General features: G+C 35.8%; 2 protein-coding genes across 9 annotated transcripts; one reads left to right on the top strand and one right to left on the bottom strand.

Moving 5' to 3' along the window:
• The first annotated feature begins 3,598 nt into the window (after nt 1–3,598).
• LOC148693256 (cell wall / vacuolar inhibitor of fructosidase 1-like) lies at nt 3,599–3,955 on the top strand. Its single transcript, XM_088680344.1, has one exon. It carries the CDS (start codon nt 3,599–3,601, stop codon nt 3,953–3,955), a length of 357 nt encoding a protein of 118 aa, XP_088536470.1.
• Nucleotides 3,956–7,346: 3,391 nt separating this feature from the next.
• LOC137733699 (uncharacterized) lies at nt 7,347–15,017 on the bottom strand. Of its 8 annotated transcripts, XM_088679139.1 has the most exons (11): nt 12,913–15,017; nt 12,719–12,826; nt 12,487–12,554; nt 12,315–12,375; nt 10,949–11,013; nt 9,610–9,674; nt 8,942–9,006; nt 8,357–8,468; nt 8,099–8,238; nt 7,962–8,007; nt 7,347–7,431 (listed from the first exon to the last, which is right to left on the bottom strand). In XM_088679139.1, the coding sequence occupies exons 2-8, from the start codon at nt 12,773–12,775 to the stop codon at nt 8,448–8,450; spliced, it is 402 nt and encodes a 133-aa protein (XP_088535265.1). In that variant the 5' UTR covers nt 12,776–12,826; nt 12,913–15,017; the 3' UTR covers nt 7,347–7,431; nt 7,962–8,007; nt 8,099–8,238; nt 8,357–8,447. The 8 variants fall into 8 exon arrangements, 4 of the variants coding, with proteins under 4 accessions (XP_088535265.1, XP_088535267.1, XP_088535266.1 ...); XR_015953032.1 differs by lacking the exons at nt 7,347–7,431; nt 7,962–8,007; nt 8,099–8,238; nt 8,357–8,468; nt 8,942–9,006 and adding an exon at nt 11,302–11,398 and having other exon boundaries at nt 9,608–9,674; nt 10,949–11,034; nt 12,487–12,604; nt 12,913–14,993; XR_015953033.1 differs by lacking the exons at nt 7,347–7,431; nt 7,962–8,007; nt 8,099–8,238; nt 8,357–8,468; nt 8,942–9,006 and adding an exon at nt 11,302–11,398 and having other exon boundaries at nt 9,608–9,674; nt 10,949–11,034; nt 12,487–12,613; nt 12,719–12,813; nt 12,913–14,988.
• Between the last annotated feature and the right edge of the window lie 144 nt (nt 15,018–15,161).

The following is a 15,161-nucleotide window of genomic DNA, read 5'->3' as shown; positions in this document are numbered from 1 at the left end:
CACTGAAAAATTTATTGGTTAATGTTTCTGTTCAAAAAAAAAAAAAAAAAAAAAAGGGAAAGATTTTATTTACTTGGGTATTTTGTATTATATATGTTATTTTATTGAAGTTTTTCTTTGTTTTCAAGGAATTAATTTTGTTGACTTATTTGATTAGATTAGTATCCTAGAAGCCTTCCTGTATTGCTATATATTGTAAACCATACTATCACCCACCCATAACTCAGCCACAAAATATCCAAACCCTAACACTAGTGTATGTGCACTTGAACAACATCAGAAAAGAAAAGATGAATGATTCTACCTCTCCTTCAACAAAAGCATTAATATTTCTCATTCAAATAGTTTGTCTAGTTGTGTTTCTTCCAACCAGCCATTGCAGCAGACCGGCAGTCTTCTTCCCAATGGATGCCAGTCTGATCGAACAAACATGCAACCAAACACCATATCCCGATCTTTGCGTCTCTACTCTTCAATCAGACCCTGGATCGAAGCGCCAAAGCAGATGTCAATGACTTAGGCATCATATGGTCGATGCACTAAAGCCTAAGGCACTCGACGTTTTGGATAAAGCCTTGGTACTTGTAGTTAAAGAACCCGGAAATCAGCCCGCAAAAGCTTGCGCAAATACCTACCAAGAAGTTCTCTTACTGATATTCCACAAGCCAGTGAAGATTTCCCTAAAGGTGAGTCTAGGATAGCAGCGCTAGCCATGATCAATGTCGTCCAAAAATCAGATTTGTGTGAAAGTGGTTTTCCCGGCGGCAGTCCTTTCAAATATAAAAGCAAAGTTGTCCATGATGTTGCTTATGTGGCTTCAGCAATTGCCAAATTAATCAACTCTTAATGTATTCTTCTATTGTTGTAGTAAAGTAGTGAATTTGATATAATAAAAACTCAAGAATAGGATTAGAGTTGTTTGACAATTTCCAAATCCATTTTTTTTGTTTACAAATGATAGTGTTAGTGAGTTAAATTGTTAAATGTTAGCAGGAGGAGGATAGTTTAGGGTTGAAGCTGCACTAGGGTACATAGCAATCATGTTTATGCATCTTAGTGCATGTTCGATCTCCACCGTTATCTAAGCCACTAATGCTATCGTTGTACCCAAAACAATGAACATAATGAATTTTTATCTTATCACATGTAAATAAGTATAAAATTTCCGATTGGAATATATTGAGTAAATTATTTTGCTTGTATTTTACAGATATTAAGTAAATTATTTGTTTTTAAGTAACATTTTAAAATTTATATAGTAGGTGCACTATTTGAATCAAATAACATTTCTTTATTTTGTATGTAAATTATTTTGCGTGAATTTTTACATATATCGAGCATTTTATTATTATATATATGTGTGCTTCAAATAATATACCTACATTTGTATGGAGAGTATTATTTTCTTGATTTAATTAAGCATGTATTATTTCATATATTAGGCATGTTTTATTGTTATTATACAATAGGAAATGCATTTATAACATTAAGAATAATGTTATTCATACCATGTTTTTGTACCACATTTCTATACCACCTTGGTGGCATTTGATGTGAACAGCCACATCATTTGAAAAGTTTACAAAACCCAAGGAAATGAATAAGAAAGACTCCTCGTACACCACAGTCATCATTTAATTAACTAGTTTTTCTTAATTATTAGTTTATTAAATAATGAACTAAATTTAAAAATCTAATTAATTCAAATGATGTGGTTGTCCACATCAAATGACATCTAAGGTGGTATGAAAATGTGGTACAAAAATATGGTATAAATAGCACTACTCTAACATTAATGTCTTTTTCTTTTTGTAAAATTATTAATTTGTCCTTACAATCCACATGTAATTAATTGTTTAGGCATTCAAACAATTTTAAATGTGTAAAGTTAGACATAATTAATGAATGTAAGTGGCCATTTTCTACAGTGGTGGAAAAAAGTTAAGCCCTTGCATAACTGTATGGGTTCAAACTCCGTCAGTGGCTAATCTAACACCTAATTTAACAAAAATCTACTGTTTGACAAGAAAAAAAAAACATAATTAATGAATTTGTTGATGTCGAATACAGTTAGTGGTTTTATTTACACAATTAAGAAATTTGTTGATGTTGAATCTAGTCAATGAGTTTTATTTGAGTGAAAAACTTATATCTCATTTTATATGGAGAAACTTAAAATTCAAAGGCCAAAGTCTATTTTTATTTCTAGTCATCGAATGGTAAAAAATCAGACATGCATGAAAATAATAAAACAAGGGTTGGAGGAGGAAAAAAATGTGTCCATTTATTATTTCTGATTAATGAAAAAAAAATTAAAATTTGGGGAGAAAATACATTTTGCCAAGATTGAGAGTGAATGAGAATGAGAGAGAGGAGTGAGTCTGAGAGAGTTAGAAGAGATAGTGAGAGAGATGAAAGAGTGAGTGAGAGTGAGAGTGAGAGTGAGAGATAGGGAAGAGTGAGTAAGAGTGAGAGATAGATAAGAGAGAGAGAAAGGAGAGATTTGGGGAGAGGGAAAGAGATGAGAGGTAAGAGAATAAAGGACATTGAGAAAATTGTGGAGGAGCTATATTGGTTTTAAAAACTGTATCACTTTGCGCGATGAAGGATACGAGTTTGAGCAATGAAATATTGGTAGCGCAAAGTCTTAATAAAATTTAAAAAAATAAAATTTCCCGCTTCCTATTTTTGGCACCCGCTCAATTTTGAAGCTTTTGCACGACGAAGTTTTGGTCGTGCAAAGTTTTGGGCAACGAATGATTTGACACACCCTGACCTAGAATGTTCACCTGGACTCTGAATCGAGATGTGTCAGCCGATACCAGAAAGGTGACAAAGCCAATATAAAATATAAAACTAAATAAAAAACAAGTAAATAGGGTTTAGGTGACGAAATATTGATATTCATCATACAAAGTTAGGAAAAAAAAAATTAACTTATGAAAATAACTATATTAAAATTTATAATATAAAATTAAATAAAAAAAGAAAATAAGTTGGTTTAGGTGACGAAATATTTGGATTTCGTCACGCAAAGGTTTTTAAAAAATAATTTTTTATTTTTGTAAAGACTTTGCGTGACGAAGTTTAAAATTTCATCGCGCAAAGCAACTTTGAGTGATGATGTTTGTTTCGTTGCGCAAAGTGACTATGCGCGACGATGTGTGTTTCGTTGTGCAAGGGTTTTTTTTATTTGTGGTTTAAAATGACTATGACAATGTTTTTGTCCAAAAAAAAAAAGTTTTATTTATTTATGTATTTATTATTATGTTATTCTATTGAAAGTTAAGCTTCTTTGTTTTCAAGGAATTATGTTGACTTATTTGATTAGGTTTGATGTGAGATTAGTATCCTAGTTTAGTGTAATGCTATATATTGTAAACCATACTATCACCCACCCATAACTCAGCCACAAAGTACAGAAACCCTAAATTAGTTTGCACAATAGTCTATGCACTTGAACAGCATCAGTAAAGAAAAGATGAAGAATGATTCTACCTCTCCTTCAACAAAAGCACTAATATTTCTCATTCAAATTGTTTTTCTAGTTGTCTTTCTTCCAACCAGCCATTGCAGTAGGCCAGCGGTCTTCTTCACAATGGATGCCACTCTGATCGAACAAACATGCAACCAAACACCATATCCCGATCTTTGCGTCTCCACTCTTCAATCAGACTCTCGAAGCACCGAAGCGGATGTCAAAGGCTTAGGCATCAAAATGGTTGATGCAGTTAAGCCTAAGGCAATCGAAGCTATGAATAATGCCTTGGAACTTATAGAAGGAGCTTGCGGAAATACCTACCACCAAGTTTTCGGTACTGATATTCCACAAGCCAGTGAAGCTTTCTCTAAAGGTGACTCTAAGATAGCAGAGATAGCCATGATCAATGTCGTAGAAAAAGCAGATTCATGTGAAAGTGGGTTTCTCGGCGGCAGTCGATCATTTCAAAGATAAAAGCAAAGTTGTCCATGACGTTGCTTATATGGCTTTAGCAATTGCCACAGGATTGAACTTTTGATGTATTCTAATATAATAGAAACTGAAGAAGAGGATGAAAGTTGTGTTTGAAAATTCCCGAATCCAATTTTTTTTTTTTTAATTTTTACAAGCAATAACGTTAGTGGGTTAAATTGTTAAATACTATAAGGAGGAGAATTGGTAGAGATCGAACCTGTATTAAGATGTATAACAATCATGCGTATGAATCTTGATGCGAATTTGATTTCCACCGCTATCTAAGCCCTTAATACTATCGTTCTACTAGAAAACCTGAACATAATGAATTTTTAAATCTGATTACTCCCATAAGCTTGGAGCCTTGGACATATATGCAATTATTTATCACCTATAGTTTGAGGTACCGAATAGAAAGAGGTTTAGTATTGTTCAAAAACTAAAATTACAAGTGAACTGTGTGTCAAAGGTTTACTAAACTCAATCTTTGTAACATATTAAAGAGATTAGTTGCAAGATTCCACATCACTCAGGAGTGAGGATCCTGTAAGTCTTCTATGTATATTTCCATCTCTACTTAGCACGAGGCTTTTTGGGAGCTCATTGGCTTCGGGTTCTGTAGGAACTCCGAAGTTAAGCGAGTTCGCGCGAGAGCAATCCCAGGATGGGTGACCCACTGGGAAGTTCTCGTGTGAGTTATCGTGCTACGGTGGAGTCGAGCCCAGGATGTGGTGGGGGCTCGGGCTAGGATGTGACATTAGTATTGTTCAAACCCAAAAGAAAATACGCAAGTACTCTTGGATTTATATATATTTTCTATAAAATTTTAACTAAAACTAAAAGAAAATAATAAGGTGCCTACTTTCACACACCATTTTTAGCCTCACAAACACCCCCACCTATTGTGGTCATCAAACTGAAAAAATCAATCATAAACATCGAACAAGATTAAACAAGAGTGCGAGAATAGAAAAAAATTGTACGTGTGCTTAACGTTTCTCATCAAATATTGTATAAAATATAGTTTTAGCAAGGGTTATGAGATTCCATCATTGCCTCAAATATTCTCAAGATTTGATGATAGCAACAATATACTTACATTAAAGGGATGACAAATAAATTAGTTCTGAACTCGCCATTTTCGAGATTCGAATTTAATACTTCTCACTTATAAGTAAAAGAAATGTCAACCCGTAGTACTAAGTAGCATTTGAAATTTAATTCTTAAAATTATGGTGATGTAAGCAAATTGGGCACTCTACTAGAATAAAATAAGTTCTTATACATGCAAAGCAATTGGGTTCGCCTCAAGGAATAACAGCCCACAAGGTTAAACTCTTCTTTTTCGACCGAAACTTCTCGATTTCATGAGAAGCCTCCTGTTCTTAGGCCATCTCCAATCGAGGGCTAGCCAGATGGCTCGTTTTAGCCCTCTGGGCCTCCAAGATTCTTCCAGATATTAATATTTTAATGAACAGTACAGGGCCATATTTGCCTCCGTCTCCAACCGAGGGCCAGAGGACCAGAGGGCTCGTTTTAGCCATGCCACAAAAAACCGTCTCCAACCAAGGGCCAAAGGGCCATAGGGTCAAACATAATTTATTATTTAAAAACTACAACTTAGGTTCAAATCCAACGGCTAAGTGACGTCAGCTAGCCATTGGATTTGAATTTTTCTTTTGCTATAAATAGGGTGGATATTGGGCTATAATTCACATAACTTTGAATTCAATCTTTTTCAATTCAAGTTTGCAATGAATTCCAACTTTGGATCCTCTTCGGATTCCAACTTGGGGTCCTCATCCAATTCCAAATTGGAAGCAAAATGGGGGCAAATGAGACGAGAAGATGAGGAGTGTGATGAAGAAGTTCAAGTAAGGCGCAACAAACAAAACATAGCATCAGCCATGGCTGGGGCCATGGTGTGTCAGCCAACTGAGGAACAACCTCAATGAGGTGGCTCTATTGCTGGCCACTCTTACAAACCACGAAACAGGGCGATGTCGCATGCCAATCTGATGAACAACTACTTCAACCCCAACTCGGTGTACACATAAGAGGATTTCAGACGTCACTTCTGGATGAGGCGTCATGTCTTCGAGCGTTTACTTCGTGATGTCCAGCAAGTCAATCCATACTTTCGACAGAAGCTGGACAGAGCAGGCCGTCCTGGTTTCTCACCTCATCAGAAGGTTACTGTTGCACTTCGAATGATGGCCTATGACTCCCCAGCTGATTCGATGGATGAAACCCATGGTATGTCTGAGTTTACATGCCTTGATACTCTTCAACAATTCTGTGACACAATTGTTCAGGTTCACAAAGACGAGTACCTCCGCAAGCCAAATCAAGAAGATCTGAATCGGCTTCTTTGCAAAGCTAAAGACCATGGGTTTCCGGGCATGATAGAGTCATTAGACTGCATGCATTGGGATTGGAAGAACTATCCCACCGGATGGCAAAGAGGCTTTAGTGGAAGGTCGAGAAAGCCAACTATTGTGTTAGAGGCGATTGCCTCATATGACACATGGATTTGGCATGCTTTCTTTGGAATCCCTGGATCCTAAAATGACATTACAGTTCTTAGGCATTCACCCCTCTTCAATAACTTGACGGAAGGTAAAGCACCTCAACTTCACTACTACATCAACAACCGTCAATACAATATGGGGTATTACTTGGCAGATGGCATCTACCCAAAGTGGGTGACACTTGTCCAAGCAATTCCAAACCCTAGGAATGACGCAGAAAAGTTGTTTACCTTACACCAAGGGGCATACCGGAAAGATGTTGAGAAAGCTTTTGGTATTCTACAAGCACGGTGGAAGATTATTAGCGAACCGACAAGAGGGTGGAGTTGAGAAAATTTGGACTTCATCATGATGTCTTGCATCATATTACACAATATGATAGTGGAGGATGAGCGAGATGAGTATTTTGATGGAGAGTCCGATGACGACCAAGAAGATCCAAATAGGTCAAGAAGGGCTCGTGCAAAAATATATGATGGCCCTAATTTATCTTTCAATCCAAGAACTGGTAGTATCTCTATAAATGAGTACATGAGGCGCTATAGAATGATACATTCTCATGCCACAAACAAGTACCTACAACATGATCTTGTTGCGCATCTTTGGGCCAAAAGAAGCATGGAGTATGCGTTTAAGTTTTATGTTGTTAAATGTTTTTTAAAATGTTGTTTAAGTTTCATGTTGTTAAATGTTTTTTTTTATGTTGTATAATTTGTATGTTGGTTAATGTTATTTAATGTTATTTCATATTGTTTAATGTTGTTTCATGTTACTTAATTTAATTTAATGTTGTATATTAGCTTTGGAAGTTATAGGAAAAAAAATATAATTTAAAAAAAATATGAAACAAATTTTGTGAAATAGAAGTTACTAGAAAATGTGCCCGCGCGTTGCTGCGGGACTTGAATGCATCACCTTGAACTACACGAATAAGATACATTTTACCTAAATGAAGAGAAGAATAGATGAGTGAATGCGGCAATTGATACGTACTTATTACATCAATTACTATGACTAAATGACGTGTCGATTCCATCATTATGCAATAAAAAAACGTAGGGCTAACGAATATGACCGATCATTCTAACATTCTTCCTAGCTTATCCAATCTAGATGACAGAAATGGCTAATTTCGTTGACCAATTAACCGGATTAGCTAACACTTCCTAAAGAGATATTCTTCATGCTTCACATCTCTTAACTGGAGCCGTAATAGAATTCTAGCATAGTATCCCCAATGCTATTGAATTGGATGACGGAAATGCTGAATTTCTAAATAGCTCATCATATACTTGTGATTTGTGAATGAAGATTTTGTATTCATGAATAACGATCAAATGCTTGACAATTATCGTGCTACGTAATTATCAATCACATATTTAAAATCCAGGCACAAAAGCTTTAGAAAGATAAATAAAAAAACCCATATAACTAAATAGGCTTTGAATATGCTATCAGGGCACATAATTATATACCTAAAAATGGCAACAAACCAGCTTCTTCCTCACACGACCCGACTTTCTGAAATTTCCCAAGAAGATAAATCCATTAGCAATTAAGAGAAATTCGAGATATATATAAATCAAGAAGCAGAGGAGCAGAATGTTCAAACCTAATTACACCAGAATCTCAAAACGACCGATGCCCCGGAAATAGCCATGCCCTATTGCTTCTCCTCGTTCCCAGTTTGCTCTGAAATGGGGGTGTGACTCATAGTTTGATCTGGAATGGGAGTTTGACTTCTAGTTTGTTCTGCAATGGGAGTTTGAGTTATAGTTTGCTCTACAATGGGAGTTTGAATCTTGACCGAATAAAATTATTGATCAAAATCGTTCTATTTATTAATGCTTGTTCAGAGATATAATCATACCAAACAGAAAGACTCAATCCATTGCTAACATCAGCAACCCTAATTTCCCACCAAAAGAACTTAGCTCAATAGATTTCTTAGGAAACAATTCTTAGTCGCTGCGAACCACGAACTACGCAACCGAAACAGAACCGGATTAAATAAAAGCACTTTGAGTAAAGAAAACAAAGTGAAATCTGTTTTCCATCCAAATAATCTTTTAGCTCTCCGTTCAACACTTTTGATATGTTTTATTTAAAATGGTTTCTGGAATTGGTCATCTCACAGGGTATTCTGACTCTCTTTTTCATTCATTTCACGCAAACCAATCATACCTTTTAAAATAGGGCCTGGATAGCCTAATGTAAACTACACAAAAAAAAGATTTAGAACTTGGTTTAGCGGCTGAAAATAATTTGTGCCTCCAAATAATAATGCTTACCCATAACCTAGAATTTAAAATTAGCATTTTGTGGCATTTGGATGTGAAAACTGAAGCGGCAGGTGGCAGCAGTGGTACCAAATTACAATTCTAAATCTAGCAACAGAATCCGGCTGATAATTAACCCAGAATATAAAATCTAAATAAGTTAGAGCAAAAATCACCTCAAATCTTTGCTTCTCTTGTACTTTGGTATTATGGGGTTGACTTGTAAACGGTAGATAAAGTCTTGAAAACCAAGAATGAAAAGCATTCTTTCAGTTAACCAAAAACCATTCATAAACGGAGTACGACATGTAAACAAAAAATAAATCTTGGAAAGCAGACATAAACAAACTTCAATCACAATTACTTTAATACATATTTGGATACAAAGGAAAATTGAATTTATTAAATTTTGATATAAAAAACATTAACTAATGCAGGAAGAACATTTGTGCCTCAATGGCGTGAGAAGTACTCAAAACAAACTTTGTGATGTGTAAACAGAAAATGATCATGCTCTCCAACCTAATGCAGAAAAAACATTTGAATTCTTCCATGATATCCATGATTTGCACATATTTATATACCAATTGAGAATAACAATTTAAATCCCCCACCCACCCCTTCTCCCCCACCCGAAAAGTTCACCTAAAAACCACATTAACCGCCACAGTTTAAGAATCCAGATTACATTTTTCAACAAAAAAGAATCATCCTTCAATTATTAGCCTAAATATTGATTTGCAAACACAATGTAGCAAAAGAGTTGTTCAATAGCTCATTTTGGATTATAGGAAGTCCATTCAAAGAACTGAAAAAGCATAAATGAAAATATTCAAGAACCAACCTTTTTTGGAAACCATTGGTTCTAGTCTTATGATCTTTGATTCATTTAGCGAGAACCAAATTAATCTGAAATAAAAAGAAACCTGTTAGTTAAATCAACTCAGAATTCAAAACTAATATAGATTGACAGTGAAAAAAGGTATTCGCACACACATAATGCAATACACATGTGTAATATACAATTGAGTAAGATACTTTGATGCCATGTGGATCATTAACTGTTCCCTTGAGCCACAATTTTATTTGAATTAATGTACTAAAGATTAATGCTATGTACATTGAAAACGTCGAGTGATTGTTATATCAAAAGATTTGACCACACAGGTAGGCCATGCGGCTTTGGATCGATATTAGTACACTTACATGCAAAAAATTATGAAATATTGATTGGTTTATTAATAACGTTAATAAAGATTCTTGTTTTTGGCGTGTCTCAATGAATGTTGTTTTGTTACATCGTTTTATTACTTAACATTATTAGTTAAATTTAAATACATAATGTTATGATAAAATGATTTAAACTTAACGTTATTGGTAACAGCATACAAAGTTTCAAAAAACAACATTGAACTTAACTAAGTTTGATGTGAGGATTATTTTGAATTTAAATCATAGATCTCTGCTCTAATCTGTGCACACACAGCATACACATTTTAAAACAAATAATAACAATCACAAAATAACCAACAGAGTGATGGCATAAAAATCTCAAGCATGTGGCGTCATCTGTCAATGAACAAAAATAAGATGTATCATGTATTGTAGAGGAATAGATAACTGAGAATTCCATTCAGAATCACCACAATGACAACAAAGAATAGAAGCATGAACAAAAACATGCAAAACACAGACAATGTGTTTTTTGCATAGAGGTTGTAACACTGAAAAAGTAGCAGAGCAGGAGGAAAAAGAGAAATGGAGAGCAAGGTGGTAGCCAAAAGAGAAAATCAGAGTTATTAATATCTTCTTAGCTCTCCTAATTTAATAATTTAGACTCAAAATAAATTCTGTCAGATGTCTTTCCGAATCCATGTTTTGAGAAAGATGGTACTGTCCAAGAAGAGCGGGACTTTTCCTTTCTAAAAAATGGAAGCCAACAGCAATCATGAAAAAAAGTGGGCAGAGAATATAAAATTCTACTTGTCTTTTCTTGTGGCTTTGGTGGGTTTGGCAAATGGTTTTTTTTTTTTTTTTTTTTTTTTTTTTTACAGCAATGGACGGCAGCAAGAAGGGGGGGAGAGCAGACAGGCAGCAGAAAAGCAAGAAATAATCAAATTGGACTCGAACTTACCAATTTTCTATTCAAATAAACTGAAAAAAGGAGTTGGAATCAAACTAACCTCCGTTTTCTATATGCAGCAAACTGCATCTTGTTTTTGCCTTCGTTAGCAACATACCATTGGCTCTGTACACACCAAAAAATGCTCTGTACACACCAAAAAACACAGTAAACACCTCATTCATTACTAATAACCATTTCAATTAATTTATTATTTAGACAAATTTTTCAACGATTCCGAAGCTCAGATAAAATCTGCAGGAGAAAATTGAGATTATATGCAATTGTATGTCAAATAACCTGAAAAATACCATATATCCAATATTAAGTGCATAAACCTATAAACTAATCTTTATATATTCTTTAAAATAATACAGATCAATGTAATCTAAAACATTGAAAACATTATCATACAATTAAAGAATAACGATGCAGAAAATTTTCTTTCCATTATTTTCAGATAACTTTCCAGTCAACAACCATTTCTTTTATCCCATTTGTCCAACACCACCTGCATTTCAAACAAAAAGGAAGAGTTTAATAACTAATAATTTCAGGCACTTTCCAATTTTCAGCTATGATAAAGACCATGGATAATTTATTGTGTCCATTTTCCTGCCATCTTAAGTGGCCAGAAACTGAAAATTTGTTATCAAATGTGTTAATGCTGCAATATATAGGATGACGGAGAAAATTCCAGTGAAGATTGGTTGAGGAAATTTACAGTGTCACTACTTGCCTTTAGAAAGATGTCTTTTCTGGAAACCATTTCAAAGTGTTTAGGATCCCAAAACCCGTAATCGATTATAGTGTGCCTAAAATCAAAAAATGACCTTCACAAAAACTAACTCAAAAACCCTAAATCCCTAAACCAGATTAGTGTGGTTTCATCCTGTTAAAGATACGAAAAATGAAGCCATTCAAGCGGTTAAGATATCTAGTAATGATCGTGGAGATACGCAGCTGAAAGAAGATGTAAGATAAAAAACTTATTAGTATGAAATGAATCCAATATCCTAATGTAAAGGAAATTACTCATAGTAGAAATTCTGAATGGACAAAGTTTTGGCTTCCCTTTCCGGCTATACTTGATTAACTGGGAACCTTTTTTTTAATGCAATCAGCGACTTCATGAGAGAGAGAGAGAGAGAGAGAGAGAGAGAGAGAGAGAGAGAGAGAGAGAGGAATATTAGGTGAAAAGTAGTATTGCCAAATCACACAGAGATCAAAATCTTGAATATATATGTTTAACCATATCAAACATCATTTCGTCGAAACCGACTTCACAAACACCTTCTTCTTCTGTTTACAAATTTTCAGAAACACAACAATCAACTACGTTTTCGAGAAAATTAACAAAAAAAAAAAAACCCTCTTTGATTCAGTTTTCTCAACAACCAAACAAAACCTAAAAATTTCAAGCTTACATTTTTGAAGCGAGCCATGGATAACGTTTGCAATTTCAGCTCCGTAGCTTTGTGATCAATACTGCAAAAAGTTAAAACAAAAAATTATACGCATTTAGAGTAGAAAAAGAATGAATTTATGCTAGGGATTCGCCAGATAATTAAAACTAATTGAAAAATTAAACAAAATTACCTTTGGGCGTTTAGGGTTTTGGGGGAACTCTGTCTCTGCGTGAGGTTATAGACGAAGGAAGGAGATGACTAAACGCGCGAGGCAAATTAGGTTGGTTTATTAGGCGCATCTGAACCGTCTACACATACTAAGGAAATCAAGATGCATCCAAAACACAAACAGTCAAACTGGAATGCGCATGGAGAAGCAGAAGAAGAAAAAGAAGATGAATAGGGGGTAGTCGATAGCTTACCCGACACTGGTCGTGGTCGGAGTTGACAGAAATCAACAAAGCCCTGTGCGATTTCATCGTTTTGAGATGTGATGGTCACATCATGATTTTATCACCTGAAGGTCGACTCTTCCAAGTCAGAAAACAAAAAAATTAAAATTCAGGAACAATAAACTAACAAAAACAAATTACAGAAGAGGAAAAAATCAAATTACCTAAACAAAAATCCATGATTATTCCATGAGTGCTGATTCTATAGGTTTTAAAGGGGGAAGGTTTTTTTATTTGAGATGGATGATGTTCGATCTGGGGATTTTAGGTGAGCAGATTGAAACCGAGGGAGAGAGAAAGAGAATGATGAAGAGAATGGGATCTGAGGGAGAAAGAGGGGAGGAAGAGAATGGTAAAGTGACGATCGCACCCTGCCTTTCCACGATCATCAACACGCGGCATCAAGATCAGCGGCAAAGAGAGACAGTGGCAGCTTCGTAAATAAACTGAAATGTGGTCCAAAACACTGTTCATATGAATAGTGCGATTTCCCCTCCTACTTTAGACTAAAGTAATAGGATAAAAATAGAATTTAAAATAAAATAAAGCAACTATGTGAAATAGAAGTTATAGGAAAAAATGGAATTTAAAAAAAGAAGTTATTTGAATTTTTTTCTTAAGCATTCCTGTTGGTTATAACCGAAAGGAAAACTAAATTTTCTGGCCAGCCCCGGGTTGGCGCAGCCAACCCTCCAGCCCTCTAGCCCTCTCCGATTCTGTGTGGCCCTTTCATATTCTAGAGCCCTTTGGCCTAGCCCTCGGTTGGAGACGATTTTCGGGCTATTTTCGGCCCTCTGGCCCTCTAGACCCTTCGGTTGAAGATGGCCTTGGCTTCTGATTTGTTGGTCCTTGTAATTAGTAAGAAATAGCATTCGGTTGGTCAAGTAAGACGAGACTCTCTACAAAAGAATCCATGAAGAAGTACCTGTATCCATCAGTTTCGAAATCCTTAACTTGTTCGGTTTCAGGATCCACCAAAACAAGCACTCCGCCCAGCATTCTGAACACTACTTCACCACTCTTTCTAACACCAAACGGCCCTGTTAGACTTCCTTCCAGGCACGCACTCAGTAATTTAGTCCACGATTCAGCAACACCGTACTCTTTCATGATCCACATGTGAACACGAGTAATAGTATTCGATCCATCCGAAACTTCATACTCTCTCTCAAACAAAGCAAGAGACTCTTCGTATCTCGACACAGACAAAGCTTTTCTTCTCAACTCATGTGGCACCATTATCTTTCCAAATGATTCCCTCGCATATCAAATGACACAATGCGGTTACCCTCGTTCTTACTCGGTTGAAGCCAATGCGGAGAACCATTAACGAAAGCTTGTGTATATCTACCGGCAATACCTGCAGGCATAAAGTCTGCGGGAATAACATCAGCGCTAAGACTCTTCCAGTGTCCCCCGGCTAATAACCGAACCTCAACCTTGCACCGGGCTTTGACATTTTTGTTGCTCACAATTCTCAAAACCTTATAGTCATCTATACGCAAATCATCGCCAAATGCATAAGTCGCTATCAGATTAGTATAATCTGTAGCGGAGAATGCAGGCAAAAACATAAACTTTCTAGCACAAGGGTTCCAAATAATTGTGGCAAAGTTAGCAGCAAGGCATATGAGACCATTACAAGTTCCAACCACAGAAATTATTTTGTACTAAAACCGTTCTCTTTTGGGGGAAATAATTTGTGTTATTGTAAATGAAGGGATTTAGATTCTTGGTGTACTCACCAAATGCAGGGTTGTCTCAGTGCAAGGAGAAAAGCTCACCAACCTGATGAGTAGCGTCCTCTTTCTCGGCCAAAGCATTTCGTAGAAAGAGGTGATCAGTGTTGTTTTGGTTGCTGGATTGGACCGCACAGCTGAGATGGGCGTGAATGAAGGCGGAGGTTTGGATTAGAGACCTCCATGGCAGGCACACTGCACTGCATTTGCCTAAAGATTTGATGGGCAACCTCAGAAGAATTTCCCGTAGGATTGCTTCAGGGAAGTAATAGTTTGACATAGCTTGCATTGTCTGATAATTTTGCTCTAGTTCTCAGATTTCAATGGAGGATCTGGGGATCTGGGGATTTGCTTGTCTGAAAATTTTATTCTGAGCTATTATCTTTTTGGTCAAGAAAACCAAGTCAATCTTTAGACAGTCTCTCGTTGACTTTCTAGAAGTGCAATGCTACCTGTCTGGATGCCCCCAAAATTGTCCCTCCATATATTTTTAGACGGAAGTTAAGCCAGTTGGCTAGAGTAGTGTACACAATCCTTTGCACCCTTTCAATCCCTCTCCTGTAAGTTATAATTTAGAATCTCTCTGTCAAAAATTATGCTACGTTCAGCATACATGGTTTATAACAGCAGGACTTGAAGGTATTAGCCATCGATAGATAAGCAAATTGAATCTT

This window comes from Pyrus communis, chromosome 11 (genome assembly GCF_041283825.1).
Source record: "Pyrus communis isolate YQ-2024b chromosome 11, ASM4128382v1, whole genome shotgun sequence".
In the NCBI taxonomy this organism is placed as follows: domain Eukaryota; kingdom Viridiplantae; phylum Streptophyta; class Magnoliopsida; order Rosales; family Rosaceae; genus Pyrus; species Pyrus communis.
This window is presented reverse-complemented; position numbering and strand designations above follow the sequence as displayed.

Excerpts from the sequence above, each read along its gene's own strand:
- LOC148693256 (XM_088680344.1), top strand. The coding sequence starts at position 3,599 with ATGGATGCCACTCTGATCGAACAAACATGCAACCAAACACCATATCCC.
- LOC137733699 (XM_088679139.1), bottom strand. The coding sequence starts at position 12,775 with ATGAAATCGCACAGGGCTTTGTTGATTTCTGTCAACTCCGACCACGAC. Across the intron at positions 12,555-12,718 it reads CCGACCACGACCAGTGTCGG|TCATCTCCTTCCTTCGTCTA; the intron begins GTAAGCTATCGA and ends TCGCGCGTTTAG. Across the intron at positions 9,675-10,948 it reads GCTGCATATAGAAAACGGAG|ATTAATTTGGTTCTCGCTAA; the intron begins GTTAGTTTGATT and ends TTTTTATTTCAG.